A 22,658-nucleotide genomic window follows, 5' to 3' on the forward strand; every position below is an offset into this window, starting at 1 on the left:
CAAAGTACAGCCTGGTTGGAAGGCACGTGAACCCCGCTAACGGACAGTTGTGAAATTGCTTTGTGCCGGCCGTGCGCTGGAATATGCTCGTTGCCTTTGAAGGCTGATTTGCTATCTCTGTTCAACAACATATCCTTCACTGGTGAGTAAAGGTTACCTTACTGCGTGGCAACCAGGGAGATCTGGAGTTTCAAAGAAGGCATCATATCATTATTATAACCTTTTATAGAGTGTCTATTCAATGAACACTCACTCGACTGAGTCTCTGATGGGATGCACTGCAAGTTCAGATTTATCGAAAGCAGCCCAAAACTGTTCTTCTTCCCCCATTAATACTTTTTAAATTAGTGTCTGACCATGCAGGCTGCTGAGTAATCTGCCTTTTGTCTAGCCAGCATATCTACATAACTTTTTGCTTTCTATCAGTGGATAGCATTGTGTTTTAATAGCTTCCGTGTCCAGGTAGAGATCTCAGTACCTTGCAGAATCCTATTCAAGACCATTTGCAATGCAGACAGTAGATGGAATTTGAACATCCAATTGTAATGTGTAAAAATATTTGCATTATTCTTGAAAGTGGAAATGCCTGCTTTTGAAAGCCATGGTGCAATTGCAGGTACTTTTATTATCCTTTCAAGGAAAAAAAAAAAAAGGAAAAAAAGTGTTATATAGTGTTCAAAAAAAAGTGTTAGAAAAGTATACCAAGATGACCCGTGGTGCAGCTTTACAAAGCTGAATCTTCTAAAAATAATGAGCACTTGCACCAGGAAGGGAAGGAAAATGAAGAAAGGGAAATCTTGCTTTGCCCAAGCTGTTTCATGAACACTTCTTTTTGTCCTGTGGAATGCACGTGTAGCACAATGGCACATAAAGTGCTCCAAAAAAAGTTGTAGCGAGTACAGGAAGAGCTTTACTTCACAGAGAAATACCTCTTATGATGAGTGACCTTTTCTGTGCATACATATTACCGTTATTTTTTCTCTTGACTTATACAGACGTTATTAAGAGGAGGAATTATCAGGCAGGATAAGAAGTCTGCCATCCTGTACTTAGGTGCATGATCCTAGTGTCTTGAGGTTTTATGCTTCAGAGATGAACTGTAGTGAACTTTTGGTCAGCTCAGTTATTGCAAGCTCTATTTATTTTGCTCTTTTTGTTGTGGTGGGGCTTTTTTAATTCTCATTTTGCAAGGAATGCTTAAAAGAAGAACAGTGTTCGTTTTCATTGGGGATGTACTCTACCTTTGCCTCCACTTCACTAAAATTTAGGCATTCCAAATCTTTACATCTGGTGACAGAATCTGATTAATCTGAACCAATCTGGTTTTTTGTACTGAAATCCATTCACATAGTTCAGGGGAGTGTGTGACTGAGAAGGCAACTAGATGTTGCTGAAGTTATACGCCCTAGAGTGGGAAGTGCTGCATTACACTAGCCCAGCTTTTCAAAGCATTTATGTGGTTGAAGAGGGAAAAAAGCTCTCATAAAAAAAAATCCACATGATGTGCAAGAAAGTTAGGAACTTATTACCTGTTAATTTTAACTAGTAGAAAAGCACCTGGTAAGGTTTTTGAGTTTAAGTGCCTGTCTGTTTCTTTGGTCACCAAAACACGTTTGGAAGTATAGTCAAAAATATATGCCATCGTGCTAGGAGCTGGAAACAGAAATGGAATTTTATGTAATGTAATACTTCAAATGTCTGCAAGGCAGACTTGCTGAGTGAGAAGAATACGTTATAAAGGACTGTATGCACGTTGCAAACCCCATTCTCTGAATGTATGTGTTCTGAGGAGGCATTTGCCTTGTGTTCGTTGCACAACAGATGAAAAGGAAAATTTCCAATGGAAATCTAGGGGTTTTCGGTCCGTAAGGGTCTGGAACCAGACTGTTCAGAGACTATTTCGCTATGAAACTCTGATGTTCCACTTTTTCTGTGTTTTAGTTGATAGGAAATGAGTCATCTGTTTCTGCATCCTTTAGGACAGTGTGAAATCTGGTTTGCAGTTCTTATTTGTCTAGCTCCTAAGCCAGCCTCCGTGTCTGAGATTGTTTGAAGCCGATCTCAGACGAAGTTGGTCTGATGTGTTACTGCTGCAGAGTGTTGTGAAAGTCAGCTTTGTGCTTTCTGCTGTGTCTTAGCTCCAACAGGTCTAAAACTCACAAGTAATTCTGTAAGAATTCTTTTAGAGTAATCTGTGAGCAGCCTTTAGGAGCTGAGAAAGTATCTGTGTTTATATCTGACATAATGGAACATATGTCTTGGAATAAAGGAGTAGTGATGACTAGCTTTCTGGCTAAAGGAGTAGTGATGACTAGCTTTCTGGCTAGCGGTATTTTACACCATATATTGCCCTTAAGGATTATCCTGTCTCTGATGAGCACTAATATCACAGATACAGTGAGGAGAGGACTGACTGCATGATTTTGAACTATCGTTGTACCTAAGAATGAGTGTTTGGAGGAGCTGCGTGCTAGCGTGTTTGGGTAAGGTCTTTGCTGTGTTGCTGTAACAGATCTAAGATGGTGCTTTTCTCCTCTTTTCCTATCCAGAAATAAACTTGGAAATGTCAGCATCAAGAATGGCAGCATGTTTCTTGACAGGATGAAGGAAAGATCACACAGTCATTTCACAGAAGCACTACTGAAATGTGTTAGCTTCTTCTGCATGCCCTTAACATGCCCAGCTGGAGACAAGTGTGGGAAATTTGAACAGTTATGGGTAATAAGCATCAGTGTTTTGGTAAGAAAAGATGAAAAAAAAAATGAATCATGCTGATTTAAAATTAGAGAAGGGGAACAATGAACTGCTGTGAGTCTTTGTTGTCCTCGACGGAATGTTAAATTTCAGTGAGCTCACTCCATATGCTATGGTTCTAAGCCCTAAGAAATTATAATGCTGACTGCATTGCATCCTGAATATTTCCTTTTTGTAGTAAGTGGTGCACGGCCTAGCACTTGAGAAAAATTTGGTGGGAAGATCAGAATGGAGAGGCACCTTTCCGTTTCAGTGTAGCTTTGAATTCCAGTACAATTTTGCGGTGGCTCTTTCTTCACCTTTTCTGGTATTTCAGCTCTACACTTCTGCGCTGTTGCTTTGTGTAGCTGAGAGGGGAAAGAGCCAGACAGTTACAGGAAAGCTCTTAAAATGATTTTGCAATGTTGATAAAAGCTTTTTTAAGAACAGCACATCTTTGCAGTTTACTGCTGATAATCATGCTCTGTAGATTTCTGCATATGCACAAACAAGTTCCAAACGTTAGCTACTCGATCATGCCTGTGCACCTGTAACTAGTTGCTCATGCTTCTGCTCCAATCTTGAACTAGCAAGAACGTCTAAATATTTTTTTTTCAAATTTGAAATGCTCTTTTTGCAATATTGAATTTGCTTAACATCAGAATAGCGTTTTACCATGAGATAAATGGTCTCTTGCTATATAAATAACTGTAGAGTCAGTACCCACACACCGTTTCCCATCCTTCTATCCTCCCCTCCTTTAATAAGAATGTGGCACTTGAAAGGATTTTATTCTGCCTCCATGGTGTAGAAACTTAATCTTCAGGCAATTCTTTTGAAGCGATTCTGTGGGAGTGTTTGGTATGGATGCTTATTATTAGCTATTAATATAGAGAAAGTGCTTGCCGTGGTAACAAAACACATAGTATTGAAGGGACTCTACTTTGTGTGCACTTTTGCTAGACAGGAATAAATTACTGAAATAAATAAACATTTGGTTTGAGGTGAGAAAAACCTCCTTAACATAGAAGTAGCAGTACCACATGGGTAGTATTCCAAGGCAAATGTGTTACAAATAGAGGATGAAAGGATGACTGGCCATGAATCTCTTATGCTTTTTACAGGTGAGACCATGCCCCCAAAAAGAGTATAATACAATATGATACATATTAGGAAGTTTGATTAATATTGTAGTGGAGAACTTTTTACTGTCCACTTAACTTTAATATAGTAACGTCAACCAAAGTATAGACACTGATGAAAATGAGTGTGTCTAGTGGAGTCTGTAATTCATGCCATGCCAGCAGACTATCCCCCTCTGCCACTCAGTCCCACGAAAGAGACTTTAGGAATCCAATGCACCTTCTTGTTACGAGGTGTTTGCCAATCAGCCCACTTATGCCTATTTTACAGTAAAACTGCTACATAGATCACACTAAGCAATTATTTCCCATCTTTCCTAGACGCATAAATGTGGACTGCAACCCTAAGCCTTACTTCAGTTTTGTTTTCCATTGATTAGATGGTAGGAGTTCTTAGTCTGTGTGTTTCCATGGAGTATCTCAGCAGTGTGGACTGAAATGGGAAGGCTGGGATCTTCTGGTACTTTAAAAAAAAGCCTCTAGGAATGAAGTTTATACGACTCTGATTCTGTTAGAACACATATCTTACTTGGGTACTAGGGGTGAAGAAAATCTGAGTGGAAATAGGGAAATCTGAGTGGAAATAGGGAAATCTGAGTGAAATAGGGAATGGCTGTTTGTAATCACTTGCAGTACAAGAATTAGGAGGAATTATAGTAGCAGGTAGCAGGTTCAATCAAACATGAAGAGGCATTTTCTCAACAATTGACGAAGGCCGCTGTGTTTGTTAAAAGCTTACATTGATCCCCAAAGTGACTGGAAAGTTTTATGAAAGAAAAATATGGCGAAGGCTATTAAATACAGAGATAACATCTTCTGGCTTGAGTTACATATCAGTTCAGGCTGGGAGAACATTGTGCTGTAATGCTAATTGTACCATGTGGAAATCACAAAGGGTAATGTTCTGCATACACGGCACTACAGAGTGTATCTGAAGATGAAATGCTCCAGCAACATTAAAGGCATTTCACAGGATTAGTTATTATCAGTCATTTCTAATACTAATATTAATTAGTATAAAAATACCTCTTAAGATAATGGAATCTGGTTTAGTATGTGTTCTCTTGTGCCAGCAAAATATTTTGGTATCTTTTAAAAAATTCCTGGATTTCTAGAGTACAGAAAAAAACCCTCCACTCCTTAGACGTGCATGTATTTTGTATAGATTAGATTACATTTGCACTCCTATCAAATATCCAGTCTTCAAGTACTGAGATAAACGTTTTATACCCTAATTTGTCCCACTAAAATTAATACATATGTTTTGAATTATTCATACAAAACAGAAAACAAATCATTTTCCAAATGAAAATATCATCTGTACAGATTATGCTATTAGATCAAACATAATCAACTTGCTAAGAAATATTACCACTGCTAATTTTTCTTCTCTCTTTCTCATCCTTCACCCTCCTCTTTTAAAAGACCGTCCTATTTTCTTTACAGATCATGCCACTACGAAGTCTTTCAGTTCTGTACCTGATGAGCAGAAAAGAATATGGTTTAGCTACTGGGAGCATTCCCTGGGGAAAGGTAAGCCTTGTGTACAGTAGGGCAGTTTCCAGAGAAAACAATTACAGAGATATATGGAAAAATTGTGAAATTCGGGTAGGAGGAATTAGAAGAAAGCCTGTAGAAAAATTAAGTGTATTCCAGACCTTCTTACTAGATTAAGGTTGGTTTATCCCTTATGTTTTTTTAATTCTCTGTGTCTTCAGCAAAACTAAGCAGGTTTCTCATAGCTGCTTCTGTTTTCACAGTAAGTTTGGCCATCCTGAACTTTCAGGCTCTGTTGCACTGTGCTTGCCAAAAACATGCTTCTCTCTCTTCTTCTTTCATAAAGCTGAAACTTGGCACACGCAACGTGCCTTTGTGTGTTCTTTCTGTGTGTGCCCTTCACTGAAAAGCCACAGGACTATAAAAGGTGGCAGTGATTTCCTCAGTCATCTTCAGATCGTACCCACCGAGAAACTGATACAAAAGCCCAAAGTGTGGGACGTGAAGAAGTAGAATAAGGATGCTTATGGAATGCATTGGCCTTAATTTACTCAGCTTTTGTCTCCTAGAGTTTTCTGTATAGAGCTTAATCTGTGATGGCATCCACCTTTTGGCCTTTCTGTCCATTATCTGGAAGTAATGCTGTTGTGCAGAAATACAGGGTTGGTACTGGCAATCATAGCTCAAGTTCTGTGGACGATCCATAATATGAATATGAGGAATAAGCAAATCTGGATATGAATTCACTATGAAGGTCTTGGCTGATAAGTAGCTTCAAAAACAGGCGGGGAGGGTGATGTTTGTTAAGTAATCATCGAATGTTACACATTCAGTAAGCAGCTATTTTATGAAGGAGGTTTTAAATGGCATTTCATGAAATCAAACTCTTACAGGTTTATGGAAACAGCATGGCTAATTTTATATGCATTATTTGGAGAGCATCCTCATGGAAGCAATGAATGAATGCAATTTCCTTTTCCGGGGGAAATGGTTGCTGCAGTAGAGACAAGAGATTACAATTATAATACCAAGCAATTGAGATGATTTGAAGAGAAGATATTCGAAGTTAAATATTTCTGAAGTTTCTGTATTTTATGCGTGTGAACCGTGGAAATACTTCCTGAGTTGCCTCTTTTCCATAATTAGAAGCAGGTTACGTTGCTTCTGGTTGATAAGACATTAGTTATTAGTACAGTGCTATATTTGCCCTTGTACCAAATGACCCAAAAGGGAAAAGCTGTCTGTTTGATTACAATAATAATAGCTTTTAACAACTGGATTTACTTAGCTAGATGTTAATTGATCTCCTTACAACCTTCTGCAAAAAGAGTTTGTGAATGTTATACAAGACTGCAGGGAGCTGCAGGCAAAAATTAGAAGACATCTGGTAAATTAAGGGTTATGAACTGCCAAGTTCTACTGAAGGAAAGCTGTATTTCAAAAGAAAGTCTCAGTCAGTGCTGAACATTAAAAAGAATTATGCAAAGTTTAACTGTGGATGGTGGTGTGAACCATGTCTTTGTTGTAGTTTCAGCTTTCACATGAGAAGGAAGATATAGGTGATCTGAAAAAATTAAGATCTCTTATAAAGGAGAAGTTGGAGTTCATTCTTGATTTTCTGTTCTCTTGCTTTCCTTGGGGCTAAGAGTGGAGTGATATCTGGAGGATGTGCATGGTTACGAAATCAATAATTTAGAAACTTGAGGGCAAGAAGCTTCTGTTTCCAATAATCTTTCAAGGAAACAAGTGACTGTCCCAATGGAATTTGGCAACTGGGATATCCCCAGTCCTGTGTATGGTGACAAACAACATTTTAAGTAGACATCTATTTGCAATTTTGCTGAAGCAGAGCAGTGTTTTAAACCCAAGGTATACAGGTTCCCTATCCTTTTCCCTCCTCACACCCTTTCTATCTTATTTGACAATATTTGGCCTCTCCCATTCCAAGTACAAGAAAACCTAATCACCATTAACTGCTGCTCTGTGTATCGGTCAGGAGGGATTTCCACTTATGGAAACGTAGCTACATGGGTAACACAAGCTTTTGAGAGAAAATCAGCTTCTGCACGTTCTGGGTTCTTCCCAGAGTCTTTCTTAGGCATGAGTATTATGTATTGCCAAGAGAAAAATGACAAGGGAATTTAAAGTAGATTATTACATTACCTGTGGTGTCTGTAATTCTGAGTAGTATGAGGAAAGAAATGCAAGAATTTACATGAGAGGGAGGAATTTTCACCTACCTGTTTATCACAGGGAGGTGCTTAAGCCTAGGCACTTTCTGATGTAAAGCAAAAAGCAAGACTTCACAAAATGGAATTAGTTGTACATTACAGCACATCGAGTGCTACACTCATAATATGTGTGGGATGGTTGAAATACCGTAGGTCAGAAAATTTATCTTCCCTGCTGTACAAACTTTATAATGACTGTTTCTGAACCTCCACTTCTTCTACACGTTAGATCAGGCTGCTAGATTTTCTAAACAGGCTTAATAGCAGTGCATATTTCAAAACCACCTCTGGTTAGTAGCGAATGGCAGCGCTTGTTCCCGTTTACCTGTCTAAAATTTCCTTGTCTCATTGCTGGGTTCCCAAAGAAGGCAAAAGCGATGCTACAGACAGGACGTACAGCAGAGACGAGAAAGGCTCTGCCGCAGCAACTTCCTCACTGATCAGCTCCCTGAAAATGCGGGGTCAAGAATTACGGTGCGCACACATTCGTAGTGTTTAGTATCTTTAATTGGCATTTCTAAAAATAGTTCTATTTGCAGCCATTTCTTTAAAATGATTTGTTGAAAATATCTTCTTCTCGCTATACAGTTCTAATGTGATCTGCATTTCTGTACTTGCTCTCGTCACTGGTGATGTTCATTACTAGTATTTGGAGACTTGGTGGGAAGTCTGTAAATTCTACAGTTCTTCACTTCTGTATCAGCAGTAGACTCACTGTACCTTCTTAAAGACTTGCTTACACTTGACTCCACATACTCTTATTTCCTAGGAAGAGAAAATAATTAAAAACCACAACTATTACATAGGACATGTGTGTTATACAGGCATGTGAATATCCAGCTTGATTGAATCCATGGTTTTCTATCAAATCAGCTTGGATAGCTTGTACATTTTTTAGCCTTCTTTTAATCCTTAGAGAAACCAACTCGTTTGGGTTTGTTTTCTGGTGAAAGGTGGATTTTTTTTTTTTTTATCTCAGGACTTAAAGAGCCAAATATGTTCCTGGCGCAGCATGTGTAACTGCTTAAGTCTTTGGAATCAGCATTCTCTATGTTGGACACGGAAAGAAGTCATTTGGGGATGGATTTGAACAACCAGTTCTGAATCTGTGTGTTGATGCTAGTTCCAACCTACAAACCCAGAAATCAGCTGAAAGCCCACTCCAGCAATGGCTAAAAAAGGATGGGTAGTTGTAAACGGAAGATTTGATCTCAGTCTACAAATCCACAGCACAGCAGGCAGTTTTGATTGAACTTGAACCCCACTGGATGCCTAATGCTGCCTACTATTCATTGGGGTTCCTTAAAAGCTTTTCAAAAGTTCCTGCTTGCTAACGACTGGATCATCATGATCTGCATGAGCGGTGCAACAATTTTTACATCTTGAGCACTGATTTGTGAGGCCTAACGTTGTTTGCCTCATCTCACTGAAGGTGCAGCTTAATCGTCTTCATTAGTGAAACTACTTAATTTAGTCCTGAGAAGCACACACAGTACGTGTGGCGATATGTGGAGGCACCAAGTTGGCGGAAGAAGAATAAGGGATGGAACTTTTTAAGGGGCATAAAGACAAAGGTTATGTATGACCTAGAAGAAGGCATGTACTTTTTATTTCAAGATAAGACTTTTAATAAAGCTATCAGAATATTTTGAGGAAACAACAGGAGATGGAGTTTCCTGGGAAGTTAATATGCACGGATTGTTCACAGAGTCACAGAATGTTGATGGTTGGAAGGGACCTTGAAAGATCATCGAGTCTAAATCTACATTTTCTTATGGGGAACTTTGATAAAATGACAAATTAAAAAACCCTTACATCAGGTCAGTGACCTTATTGGCATACCTTACTAGTGCCTAGTAAGAGAAAGTGCTTCATGATGAATTGATGAAACGAGCAGACCAATACAATGATTTTAGTTAGGATCTGTTCTGTTCGTTTCTATATAGGTTACCCAAAAGAAGGAGTGTGCAATAAGGGCTGAGAGATCTGCTGACAGTGACAAAAACCTACAGAGCAGAAGCAATCAGTACAATAGAAAAGGGCAATAAAACTCAAAAGGAAATGGAGAATTGTCAAATAAGTCACACATAAAACAGAATCTAAGGAGGAGAAAGAACTACAAAGTACAGAGCATAGAATGAAACAGAGAAAATAGGAGATGATAAACTACTAAATGATGTGGTACTACTCTCTACAGAACTGTGGAAAGAATGAAATTAACACTTGGCTCATTGTGTAAAGTTCAATAGGATCATAAAGCTATCGAAGTATCTATTTTTTAGAGGTAACTGCCCATTGTATGGAAGGACTCTCAAAAGTACAGCATCTAGTAATCTTAGTTGGCCAAAAATAAGATACTAAACAGGACTCTTACAGTATGTTTAATGGAGAGAGTTACATTAACAAGGATTCAGAGTAATAAAGATGTCTTTTGAAGTTTGTGAAATATAAAAAGTGATAAAATTGAAATATTGGGGACTGGGCTCTAAAATATGTGGTTTCTTCCTTCGCATGAAGTAGTTTTTGTACTGACTGCTGTGCACATGAAAGACGGATTGTGATCCATTGGACAAGTGCCAGGGAGTGTATGGATGCCTGCATGAGCTGGCGGGGACGACACAGAACTCTTCACAACCTTTTGAAAAAGAGGCCTCGGATCAGTCAGGTTTCCTTGGAGTACCTAAAGTGGCATTAGACACATGCATTTGAGCAGTTGAATTAGAATTTATGACTTCTAAAATCAAAATCTTGACAGGCTCAAGTACAGAAAGTGGCCTGGCCTGGAGGTGCATGGCTGGGTTGTGTGGCTACAGCGGGGATCAGAGCAAGGACAGCAGGTTTCAGAGCTAAAGGAGTTGGTGCTGGGGACAGGCAATGAGAAGAGGTGGAGTGTGGAGCTGGCAAGGGATGGAAACCAGGATGCCAATACAGAGAAACCCAAAAGCAGTGAGTGCTGTGGCTTCGTATACGCTCAGATGAGTGCACACACGCGTATGACGGAGCGCAGCAAGGCTAAGCTGAACTTCTAGGCCAGACATTATAATGACTAGTTGCAGCCTGTTTGCCAGGAGGGAATCTGAAAGGGATGACACCTGGTGTCATGGCATCAACTACTGTAAAGCCACAAGGTAATGTGGAAATACTGTAGCATATTTGTGTGTAGATAGAGAGAGTATATGTGTACACAGGAGATTCTGGCGTCTCCTTTTTATTGCTTTCGCCTACTTGCAGTGAGCCCATGACCTCAGCTATGAAGTGATCACTTCCACAGTGACTTTCTCCCTCCCTGTAGAACTGGTTTCTGGGAGTTCCGGCACTTTCTGAAAATCGTGTTTAGTAATAACGGGTTTGGGGTACTTGTGCAAAGATTTCGTAACTCTGGTCCTGATCTGAATATTTAAAGAACATCCATTTAGACCACTGAATGCTAATGAACAGCAATGGAGGTTGGATTTTATTGTCTCAGCGGGAAGACTGCCTTTTACCCACGCTGATGAGAGAGAGAGGATGCTATAAAGAGCTATATGAGAAAGGAATAGCTATCTTCTTTCAGGTCCTGTTAAGTTAGAAAGATAAAAACGATGATCTGGAAGAACATGACATTTCAAAAATTTAATTGCTGTTTTAGTTCTGTAGGCTATAATGCGGTCTGGCCTGTAATTATTTTAAAAGAACAATGGTGCATTTTGCCCTTATGGCTTGTTGTTGGATGCGTAATTTCACCAGCTCCCATACTGCGCGATTCACAGACTGTGTGAAGGACATTCTGTTAAATGTCTTCCTCAGTGTAAACATTTCAAACTGGTGTGTCTGGAGGGACAGTTAACACAGAAAGAGCAGTGCTTTGAAATCAGTCAGTCTTTGTAAAGGACATGAAAGCACAATGGCTCCAAATGAAATTATTGCTTTAGAAACAAGTCAAATGCTGCACCAATACATAATTATGTCAAAGGAAGCCAAGATAACACAGCACACAGCCGGCTGCTTTACATCTAACCACTTTCATAGAGTGGCATTTAAAACCTGTTACATGATCTTACCAGATGCATCTCATCTCCTTCAATCCACTGGGTCCAACCACGACCTTCTTTTTCTCCATTCTGTACACAGAGGAGCTTGTCTCCATCCCAAGATACGGTGGTCTGACAAAATAGACACATTCAGTGTTACCGTAGTATTCTCTGATATTAAGATTAGTTTCCTTAAGGCAAAACTCTCTAATATAGTAAATGATTAAAGTATCTCACAAGGGTAATTGCAAAGTGCTGTAACACTTAGGATAATAACAAAATAAATGAACTTCAACAGGAAGTTGCTGCCCAACTGCCTCTCAAAACCAGGAAGTATGAGATAAAGCTGTTTAAGTGCAAGAAAAAAACACACACAAAACCCCCACAAAAATCATTGAGCAAGAGCTTGCTGACAAACGCAGAAGCAGAAGAGATGGGCAGGCTAACATTGCATTTGCAAAAGGAGCTGAAAACTTGAGATGCAGTTTGGCTTTTCCACCACAGGGAGGATTTCCCAGCTGGTCTACTATGGATGAGCAAAGCTTTTTTTCCCCTATGTCTTAATCTGCCTTCCGTCACTGAGCAGAGTGCTTTGGAAATATCGGTAAACTGGTAACTTTGCCAGCGTCCTGCTTTGCTGCAGTGCTGGAGAATGACCTGGAGCCAGGACTGGTGGAAGAAGAGTGAGGTGCTGCAGTGAGGGGCTGGAGGGTTCAGCATAGACTTTGTGTGAATATTGGTGCTGCCCTGCGTAGTTCAGCACGACTTGATTCATAAAACTTCTAAAAATGTATGAGGGTGCATCCTACTCTGGTTAGTCTGACTGACAATTTGCCTTTCATGTCTTCCTAAGATAAAGAGAAGTAATACTCTGTAAAATAGTTAAGGAAGGGGAAGAGCAGTGACAGTTTGTGCTCCATGAGGATAGTTTAGCATTAAGAATAGCACATGGCTCTTAAAGCAGCTTGTCTGAACTCCTGTCTGCCTTGTACAAGTCTTCAGACGCTGCCTGTATGAGCAGTGAAATATGGAGAGAAGATGAATTCTGATCTATCATTAAAGGAAAACTTACTGCATCCATCCTACATAGTTTCAAAGAAGTCAGCCTACCTTCCTCCTTCCAGGAACTAAACCCAGTTCAACATCCAAGAGCTCCGCAGCCCTATTTCTTTAATTTGTCTATGTCACAAACAATTAATTCTTGAATGATAACCGTGATAGCCACTATCTTTAAATGAGTACAGCCAGCGGTCTCCACCCCTGGGAAGCTTTAGACTAAACAGGCATGGAAAATGAATCACCAGAAAGAGTGCCAGCAGAGATAATCATAGGCAAGCCATTGTTATTGATCCCGTATAGTCTGTTTGCACCAGATGGGGGCTCTGAAAGACAAACTCATGTGTCCTTGCTAAAATTACCCAGTTTGGAAAATGCATTTGCAAATTCTTCTGTTCACTCTTGTGATGCATTTGAACCAAGTAGTAGATCACATTTTCAAAAAAAAAGCCATATCTTTTTAATGTGTAAAATGCTAATGCAGGAAGGAACAATGCATTTGGGTAAAGCTGTAGTTAACGTGGTCTTCACAGTTCAAGTCCTGTTCTGTATCTATTTCAAACCTGTAGATGACCAGTTGGAGATAGAACACAACAAATAATACTAGTCAAAGTGAAGAATGTTTAATTTATAAATTAACATAGCTAAGAATTTCTAATTATTCTAAAACAATAATGTATCTGAAAATGAACACTATTCAGGCATGTTAATTTTCTGATACATTCATTAATATTCACCAGCTTAGTACACTTGGGGGCCATTGAGACATGTTTGTAGCAGCATAAGAAGATGTTAACGTTTTCAGCCTCCAAGGGTGATTGAAATTGTTTCACCTCAGGAAACAACACAGTTTTTTCTCTGGTTTTCCTGTTTTTCCAGTCAAGATTAGATACTGCTTTCAGTAATTTGGTGATAACCACAAAGGGTATAATACCACAGACCGTTAACCAAGCTGTTTTATCAGCCAGTATTTTTGGTTATCATCCTCTGCCTTCACTTTGAGAAATGTAAGTACTGAAGGGATATAAGTAAACTATACACTTTCTGATTTTTGTATGTGGCTATGAAGGTTATAAAGGACAGAATATATTGCAGGAGAACATAATGTCCTCTTTTTTAGCAGGAACAACCGCTTTATGACAGTAAGATTAATCAGTAGCATTTTTATCTTTTCTTTCTTAGGTCAAACTGTAATGTCTCATATAATAAAAGACACAACTAATACAGAAGGTAGAAACTTCTCTTTTAATTCAGATTGAAATAAGTTCTTCCGTTCCAAATACCTCTACTGAGACACACAGAGGTTGGGGTTGCTAAGGCTGCTCTACACCGGCTGTCTGCTGCTAATAGTCCACCCTTTACCCACAGCTAAGATACAGCAATACAGAACATAGGGCAACTGTTGGTAAATATCATCTCTTGTGCTGTATATAAGAGTGAAAATTTATTTTTAAAGATTGGATCAGGGTATTGCCATCATACAATTAGGAGTCAAGCACTTGAATAGGCTAAGATAAATGCTTTATCTTTTATGTAAAACAACTTTTCTTGCAAAAGTGAGCTTTTATAATTAACCTTGCTTGCCACCATTTCAATAATAAAATTACCTAAGGCTTGCCTGATTACAAAGACTGAGCTATTCTCTCCTCTCTGCAGTGAATGAAAATCTTTGCCAGGGTTGGTGAACACAGCATCCCCGGGCACACAGTTTCTATCCTTCATCTTCCTCAACAAACAAGAGGAGGAGAAGACAAGCTTTGAGGTCATTGGAAAGCAGCAATTTCCTGATGGTAACAGAACGAACTCCATGAAAATGTAGTATTTCTCTAAACTGAAGGCTCCTGCCTTTTTGAGTATTTTGTGGGATAAATGGAAGACTTCAATTACTCCTTTCAGCTAGGTACTACAGAACCTAGTTCATCATAAGCAACCTTAAGTTTTACTTCCTTACTACCTAATCATACCCGACGAATACCACTTAGTTCAAACGCATGTAATTCCGTAGGAAACTTCAACAGAAAGTAGTGATTACGCAATTTGTCAATAGAGTGATTAAAAATACTGAAGAAGCACAAGAAAAGTTAACTGAGTGAGATACGTAAGAGTGAGCCTTGCCCCAGTTTAACTTTTCTCAAAAATTCTAACCACCAATATTGCTCATGTTTCGGATTATATACTTTTTGAGGTTCAATAATAGAGTATGCAGCTCATTTGGGAGGTGAAGAAGCCTTTTGAACCCTGAGAACACAAAAAATGTTCATATTTTCTTCAGTTTTATGATGTGACTTCTGTACTCCTCCTCTTTTTGTTGTGTACTTTGATATTTTCCTTTTATTTCTTGGCCAGTCATGCACTTTTGTTGTGGATTTAAGCTCTGTGTGTTAAGATTTAAATACACGTGAATAGCAACACCATCTACCTGAAAGTTAAAGCTAGAAGAAATGATGATTAAAGTGTTATTATTACTGTTTTCAGTTATGAAACAGGGTAGATTTATTGAATGAAATATTCAAAACCAAAACTAATCTATTGACTATGTCCTTACGTTTTCTCTAGTAGCAGTAACAGTAGTGAAGTCTTGCAGATAGCACTCTGCTTCTAGCGACAACTCTTAGTGACCCATGGCCAGAGACACTGATTTTTGCAATCTACTGAAACTGTTTGGTCAGAGACCTTTGCATTTCCCAGCAAGGTCTAAATGCAAAAATACTTGATGGTGGCTCTGCACAGTGTTTCTCATTCCCATGTTGGCTATTCCTAGCATGTCTGCTTGTGTCATGTGCTCTGCAGTGGAGGATACAAAATGTATTTTACAGGTGAATGACAGAAAATAACATTTTTTAAAAAATAGTCCATGAACATTTTTTTGTTAATACCACATAGATTTTTGGCACATTGCATTTACAAATATGAATTGCAGCCAGCACCTTTCATCAAAAAGATGTTATTGATTTCTCATCCGCAGGAGAAACACAGCAGTACCAGTTCTATTTTTCTTCTACTTCTCTTCAGAGTGTTGTCTCTATATTATGGTGCAGCAAATAACTGCAGTACTCTAAAACTGCACAACACACTCCCTGCTCCTTGTCAATCCGGCAATTCTCCGGTTATGAGAATGATCAGTCATTTTACAACTGTAATTATGATTTAAGAAGGATTAAACGTTGGAAAGCAATTGTTTAGGTCAGATGATGCTGGAAAATCCAATTTGAGCTATGCCCTGTATTGTGTTTACCGAAGAAAATATCCTAGAATTTTTGGTCAAACATGGCAATATATCCAACATGATATTTAATAACCTCTCAAGATAAAGCATTTTCATCTGCACTAAGTATCACAGTGATACGAAAACCTCTGGTAAGCAGTCTGCAGGGGAGATTTCCATCAAATGAAGTGCCGATGCAATAAAGTAATGTTGGTATCACAGACAAAATCTAATGTAACCGTGAAGGAGCGTTCTGTAATATTGTCGTCACTACCTATGACCTTCTTTGTAGGAGACATGCGGCACACTGCTAACAGGAGGGCTACAACCACGTTCAGGGCTTGTCATCTCTCTTGTAACTCCTTTTACCTCACCCCATCTACATGTGGTAGCTTGGTGACAGACAGAAAAATGACTGAGAAAACAACAAACCCAACAGAAGAATTAGTGGTAGGATTTGGAGACTATCTCAAGATACTGTTGCTGGACAAAGGCTACACATATTTAGCCGTCCTCTAGCTAGGTCATTCTAGCTAGCTCATTAACTTCAGTTCAACCCTACAGAAGCACTTATAAATCTGACCTCCCATTTCATCTTTGCTGTTTTTAGCCACGCAGCAGCAGAACTCCCGAAGTTAACTCATAGGCAATGGTTGGTAGGGAGATATAACTTGGTTTTCAGCTGCTTGTGGGGCTGGCTGATGTGATGTCTCATAATAGGCATCTGTTGCTACAGGGCTCTGAAACGTGTTGATGCCGTTACAGACCTGCTCGGATTGTTACTGAAAGACAAGCGGGTTGTAACGTGGGCATTCCGCAACCACCAGATGAACTTACTGAAGTTCAGAAGATGAGACACTTCAAGAAGCAGTGTTTTGCTTCTGTGGCTGTCAGCATCCTCCATTGCCAGCAAAGGGGCTCGGGATTGCATTGATGAATTTTAGATCAAGTGGTAAACTGCTGTCACGATCAGATCTTAAATAATCAAATTCCTTATTTTGAATCCTTGCTCATAAAAGCAATGAAGGAAAGCAATGACTAGAGACGTGTTCCAGGCAGTAGGAAAGTAAGTGTGCCAAAGCTCCAGGCTATGCCCGTGACAACATGTGGGAGGAGGAGCACACTCACTATTTTGGACAGTGCACAGTGTTTTATTTTTTAGGAATGGTGGATTTTTTCTCTCTTACTGAAATAAAGTTGTATACAAATAGTGCAAAAATAGGAAGGCTCGTGTATATTGTATGCCAGAAAAAAAAAGTACACAATAGCACATCCAATTCACTTTGTGCAGGGATCAGAATCAATTCTATGACACTTACTGTTTAAATTAATGTGTATACGTGATTGATCCTCTGTGTAATTGTAGCATGATGCAATTGTACAGAACACTAATGGTTTGTCATTCAAAATTTGATTTGGTATGTCTGGTTCTCATGTTTTCAGCTGATTCTTTCTGCACTTTTTATATTTATAACTCTCTGAGCTTTTTATGGTTCACAAAATCTGAAATGCTAAGCCCGTCCAAAACCACCTCCCCTGCAAAGCCTCAGAATGCTAGCAGTGGGTTCGTGGATGACTAGCTCAAAGCTTCTGGTGAGCCCTGGGTTTTTAGTATGAACCCAACACTGCAAAATTTGAAGTTAATGACATCTTAAATTATATGGCAAAAGATTCTAAAGATCTCATTTGATAGCACTGAGCAAATGTGCTGAGCATATCACTTACAGGTAATAAGTAGTAATGCCAAGAGAGCATGCAGCGTGAAACAAGGCACAAAGAAAGGAAACAGCCTCTTTATGGGGGCACAGACACTGAATAAACCAGAGATTTAGAGCCTGAGGCAGATCCAAGAGTGGACCAGTGGAGCCTCAGAGGGGCTGACTGTAGGGCTGTTCTTCCTCACTTGCGGACAGCAGTTTGTAAAGTCATGAAACTACATGAAGACTACCTCCTTTAAGTAAAACGTTGGTTGTTGTTTTTCTGCCAACAAAGTCTTCATACCAATACCTACTCTAAACTAGATTAACAGCTGTGAATTCCTTGTGTGGAACAGAGGAACCCTGCCTAAATGGTTAAATAAGCTTCATGAGCCAAGTGATTTTATGACAGGGCTTTATTCTGACCTTGAAGCAATATAAATCAAATTACCTCCAGAACAATTAAACCTCAGCACATTTTTCCTGAATACAAACTACAGAAGAATGGTTTCAAGTTAGGCATGTTTGTTACTTAGAACAAAGCCATGATCAGACAACTTACCTCCTTTCACTAGGGTACAGCATCTGTAACTAGCACTGGCTGGTGTGACAGAAGGGTTGGTCAGGTGCCTGTGACCAGTCCTTATATGGCTGGCTCAAACAGTGAATGTCCATATGTTTTCAGGAAGATCTGAAGAGCGAATTCTACAACTCTTAAATCCCCTTCTCCCTACCCCAGCCCAGAAAATTTCACCTATGACTAGAAGTAATACTAATTCCAATAATGGAACCCTAAACACCCATTTGATAACTTATTAATCATATTATTCTGTTTTGGTTAACTGAATGGTTAATATGTAGAATTTCCCACCTTCAGTTTCAAAATTTTGCTGTTTTATCTGTTTACCAGTCTGGAGGCGTTGTCAGTTACTTTTCTGCTTCAATGTAAGAAAAAAACTAGTATGTCAAAGAGCACAGGGATCTGAATTACTGCTTAGCTAAATATTCAGTTCTAATGTAACCAATGCTGTTTTATCCAAGAAATTCTACTGTTCTATATGAATGAGACATACTTTTGGAGATTGTTTTCAATTGTTTCAAGAAGGTCTCTTGTCTCGTGCACAGTAAATTCTTTTCACAGTCAAGTTTATGTGCCTGAGGTTTACACTTAGTGCGATACCTGAGACGCTCACTAAATTAATCACAACCCGGGATTATAGAATCTATCTTTAAGATTGAGGAAATTTCATTATGAGTTTGGATCTTCACTGAGAATGATAAAATACTCAGTTCAGGAAATACCCAAGGCATAGCTGGCCATTTAACTTTGAATTTTTGTCTTTGTACACATCTGATATAAGTTACCAGTTAAAACCACGAATATACTCTTCAAAGCAGTAAAAACTTTATCACATGGTCTGATTCAAACTTCACATCGTATGAGAAATGATGTAATACAAAATTAATGTTCTAAACTTCTTTCTACACCATTTAATGCACACCTTGCAACGTGTGCAAAGAATAAAAGATGCTCCTGAATGTTAACTTTCATTTTACTCTTGCAGTTCAAACTGCCAAGTTTTTAACAACCCTAAATATTAAGTGTCATTAACCTCATGGGAACACATCTTTCACGAAACTGCCAAACAAACAGAGAAACTCTTAGTTAACTTTAGGAGATAAAATCCCTCAGGACAAGCTCCAGGAGAAGCACGATAGCATTATGGAGCTAAGCAGGCAAGCACAGATGTCATGTCTGCATTTCCTAAGGGACCACAGGAGTATCAACTCCTACTGTCAAACCTTCAACTTACTTCTAAAATAAGTATCAGCAAAATTTTTTAACCTTAACTCATCACAGTGTTCATTACTGTAGGTACACTCTGCTCTGAAAGGTGAAAACAATTTTGGTGAATTTTACAGGAGAGCTAGCCTGTTTACTGCGCTAATATTATTTTTACTAATATGTTAACACTTGTTAGACGATATTTCTTCATTAAAAGAAAAAAAGTTCTATACCTATTGGATGAATTATTTCTAAGGTTATTTTTGCTAGTCTCCTGATGTTTGATCGGCTAAATACATTAATGTTTAATGTGTAATTTGCCTTATCCACGTTACTTTGTACTTTTAATACATTGAACTACTTGGATAAAACTTGCCCAGTGGTCTGCTCGGTCTACAATGTAAGTAACAATAATTGATTTACAATTTCTCCCATTACACAGGTTGACTATTAATGATTAAGCCATTTATGGCACGCAGTTTCACAAGCTCCAGATGAGAAAAGGGAACACCAGGAATGGTATTCAACCTTTGCTTTTATGGTGATTTTCTTCATAACACCACTCAGGGAGTGGTCCACTATCTCTTACATCAACTCCGTGACCCCTCTCTCGCAAGACTCTTTCTTGGACCATTGGAGCTCTTTAGTTGCTTAAGAACTGCAAGTTTTGCCTGACATTACGGTTATCAGATTTAGGCTGAAGTGGCTTCAGAAAGAAGGTTCTTGGGCTGCTTCACCTTTGAGAAAACTGAGGCCTCCTATAGGAAAAAATCTTTAATAAGAAAATGGGATTATGAAGTACAATATGTTGCTACATGACAAATAGAGAACCAGCGGCTGGTTAACTGTACAGCTGCAGCTGGCAGCTGTTGTTGGAGGCCATAACATAAAGTGACATAACAACAAAAATCATAACGGGATTCAGAGGATTTCTCAGTTTTTGTGGAATTAACTGCCCTTCTTAACAAAACAATGGGGGTTAGTGACTACCCCTTGGGGTTTTTTGGAAAGGGTTAGTTGAGGCATTCACTAGCTAGCCATTCTTCGTTTCTGATCTTCACGATCTTTTTCTTTCCTGCCATCACTGGAGAAAAAACAAATTTGCATACCCTAGTGCTAAAGAATAGTATCGGTTTTAAATGGCAGTCTCTAAGAATGGAAACCTATTAATTCTCTTTTATGTGATTTCTCCTCTACAATCCCTCCTGAGAGGACTTTCTTTTGCTTATCAACTTTGTCACGGTAGGATATTGCCAGTGTCATGCTTTCAAATGGAGAGAACTTGGTATTCTCAAGTTTTTCCCCTGTTAATTGGTATTGATTAGTCATAAGTAAGAAAATGTCTCTCTGGCAAACAAGAAGAGCTCATAAGGCAGAGTCCTTAGTGTTTGCATATTGATTGCGATAAGATTTGTTCCAGTAGGCTAATTAACGCATCTGCTCTAATAAATACACCCAGGAAGGAAGGAGCACAGGAACAAGAAAGAAAAGCCGCAATTTCTAAGCACTTGGCCATTCTTACACACAGAGAATAGTGCCCGGCCCTGCAACCAGTGGATTGCCTTTCCTGTAAAACATTACTCAGTGAAGACATTCTGAAAGTCTGAACCCAAATGTCTTTTTGACAAACAAATATCCCAGTATAATCGAGCAACGTTTCATTGACGTTACTCTTCATTCACTGATAAGATTGTTTTGTGCTCCTGATTAAAATTAGCGTTCCTTTGATGTGAAGGCACGCTAAACACCGTGTGCACGTATTGGCATCCCGAGAAGTACAGAAATAATTTTAGGAATAGCCACACAGATGTGGTCTGTGAAAGGCTTCAGATTATTAATATTATTGGTTTTGTCCGTTGTTACAGTTCTAATTCTTACCATGCATTTGCGATCATCCACCCCAGCTAAATCCTCCTCAAACTCCTTTCCTACATCAAATTCCATGATGTAGTTTCTAAATGTGCTTAGCGTTTTAATGATCATATGATCCCCATTCTGAAGGATTTCTTTGTCAGGTTTTAGCAAGTTTGCTATTTTTCTTACGGCAACATTTACATCTGAAAAAGAAAAAAGAATTATTCTAATCCAGAAAAGTCTACCACAAAAAGAAGCTTGTAGCTCTTGGGAGAACTAAAATGAATAGAGATAAATAAATGTCCAAGTCTTTCAGGCTACGTTTCTCCTTAGGAAAAAGTCCATAACCTAATTCTTCTAAATTAAATAAGTTCACCTTTTGATTTTATGAGTATGTGGAATCTTGAAAAATACCATTTGGATTTGACAGTTAAGAAGGCCTTCAATATTCCTATAGAAATACTAGCACTTTACACCAAATGCCTCAAAACTGCATTAAGGACATAATTGTCTCTTTGTATTACACATACAAATTTTACTCTTTTTCAAATTATTGTTGTTTTTTTTTTAAAAGTTTGAAATCTGCCACTTACCTCTTTAAGCTATGTAGTTTAATCTCTGTTAATGTAAGCTTCAAGATGGTAAAAAGTAGAAGCTGCTTAGGACAAAACAATTTTGTATAAGGCAATTCTTAAAGTGCATTCCTGAAAAAAATATTTCTCACAAAAATGATTTATGATTGTGCAAGAAAAAAATAAGGTAAAGATAAAGACAGGTTGCACTTATTGATTATTTATTAAAGAAACACGAAGGGAACCTTACCCAGTGCTTTCAGGTACTCCTCAAAATTGTCATTGCTGACCATTTTCCAGTAACCATTGAAATCTGCAGGCATCCCTACTGTAGGCAATTGTCAAAATCAAAGTCTCAGACCAGAGTGTTGATTCTGCACCACACAGCTCACTGCCTTCCTTTGTGGCGAGTGTGAACTCTGGTTTCTTTTATCTCTTTTTTAGACCATGTAGCTATGCAAGTCCTTCTAATCCGATTATTGTTGAAGTGTTGCCTTTAAATCCTTCCACAAGGCTGAACCTCCGAGATTTCTAATGACAGCAGGATGACTTGATTTAAACAGAATGAAACATTTGCCTCCCATAGAACTTCTCTGAGGATGTTGATTATCTGGAGAACCATTTTAACCACATTACTCTTCATTTTTCATATCACTCAGAAAAAAAACCCACCTTTGAAATAACTTTAGTTTAAGATATTAGCCAAAGCTATACAAATTCTTATCTAGTGTGGTTTTTTGAGGCAAATCCTTTTTCTTTTAATATGTTTCAGCTACTTTATGCCTTCTTTTTTAGAAAATGATCATGTAGACTCTTTCAGTGAATGCAATTTGTGTCTGGCACTATAACTTGTTCCACAAGCTCCTTAATCCTAG

The 22,658-nt window shown here is 38.6% G+C and overlaps 1 protein-coding gene across 1 annotated transcript; it reads right to left on the reverse strand.

Annotated features, from left to right (window-relative positions):
* Positions 1-8,092: 8,092 nt before the first annotated feature.
* Positions 8,093-22,158, reverse strand: RBP1 (retinol binding protein 1, cellular). Its single transcript, XM_009866579.1, has 4 exons — positions 22,034-22,158; positions 21,236-21,414; positions 11,644-11,745; positions 8,093-8,368 (listed from the first exon to the last, which is right to left on the reverse strand). The coding sequence occupies exons 1-4, from the start codon at positions 22,104-22,106 to the stop codon at positions 8,315-8,317; spliced, it is 408 nt and encodes a 135-aa protein (XP_009864881.1). The 5' UTR covers positions 22,107-22,158; the 3' UTR covers positions 8,093-8,314.
* Between the last annotated feature and the right edge of the window lie 500 nt (positions 22,159-22,658).

This window comes from Apaloderma vittatum, unplaced genomic scaffold (assembly GCF_000703405.1).
Source record: "Apaloderma vittatum isolate BGI_N311 unplaced genomic scaffold, ASM70340v1 scaffold6373, whole genome shotgun sequence".
Classification (NCBI taxonomy): Eukaryota; Metazoa; Chordata; class Aves; order Trogoniformes; family Trogonidae; genus Apaloderma; species Apaloderma vittatum.

What these genes read in the sequence shown, in the direction of transcription:
- RBP1 (XM_009866579.1), bottom strand. Translation starts at nt 22,106, where the DNA reads ATGCCTGCAGATTTCAATGGTTACTGGAAAATGGTCAGCAATGACAAT. An exon ending in GGAGTACCTGAAAGCACTGG is followed by an intron (nt 21,415 to 22,033) that starts GTAAGGTTCCCT and finishes TTTCTTTTTCAG; the next exon opens with ATGTAAATGTTGCCGTAAGA. An exon ending in AAGGAGATGAGATGCATCTG is followed by an intron (nt 8,369 to 11,643) that starts GTAAGATCATGT and finishes TTCTCTTCCTAG; the next exon opens with GAAATAAGAGTATGTGGAGT.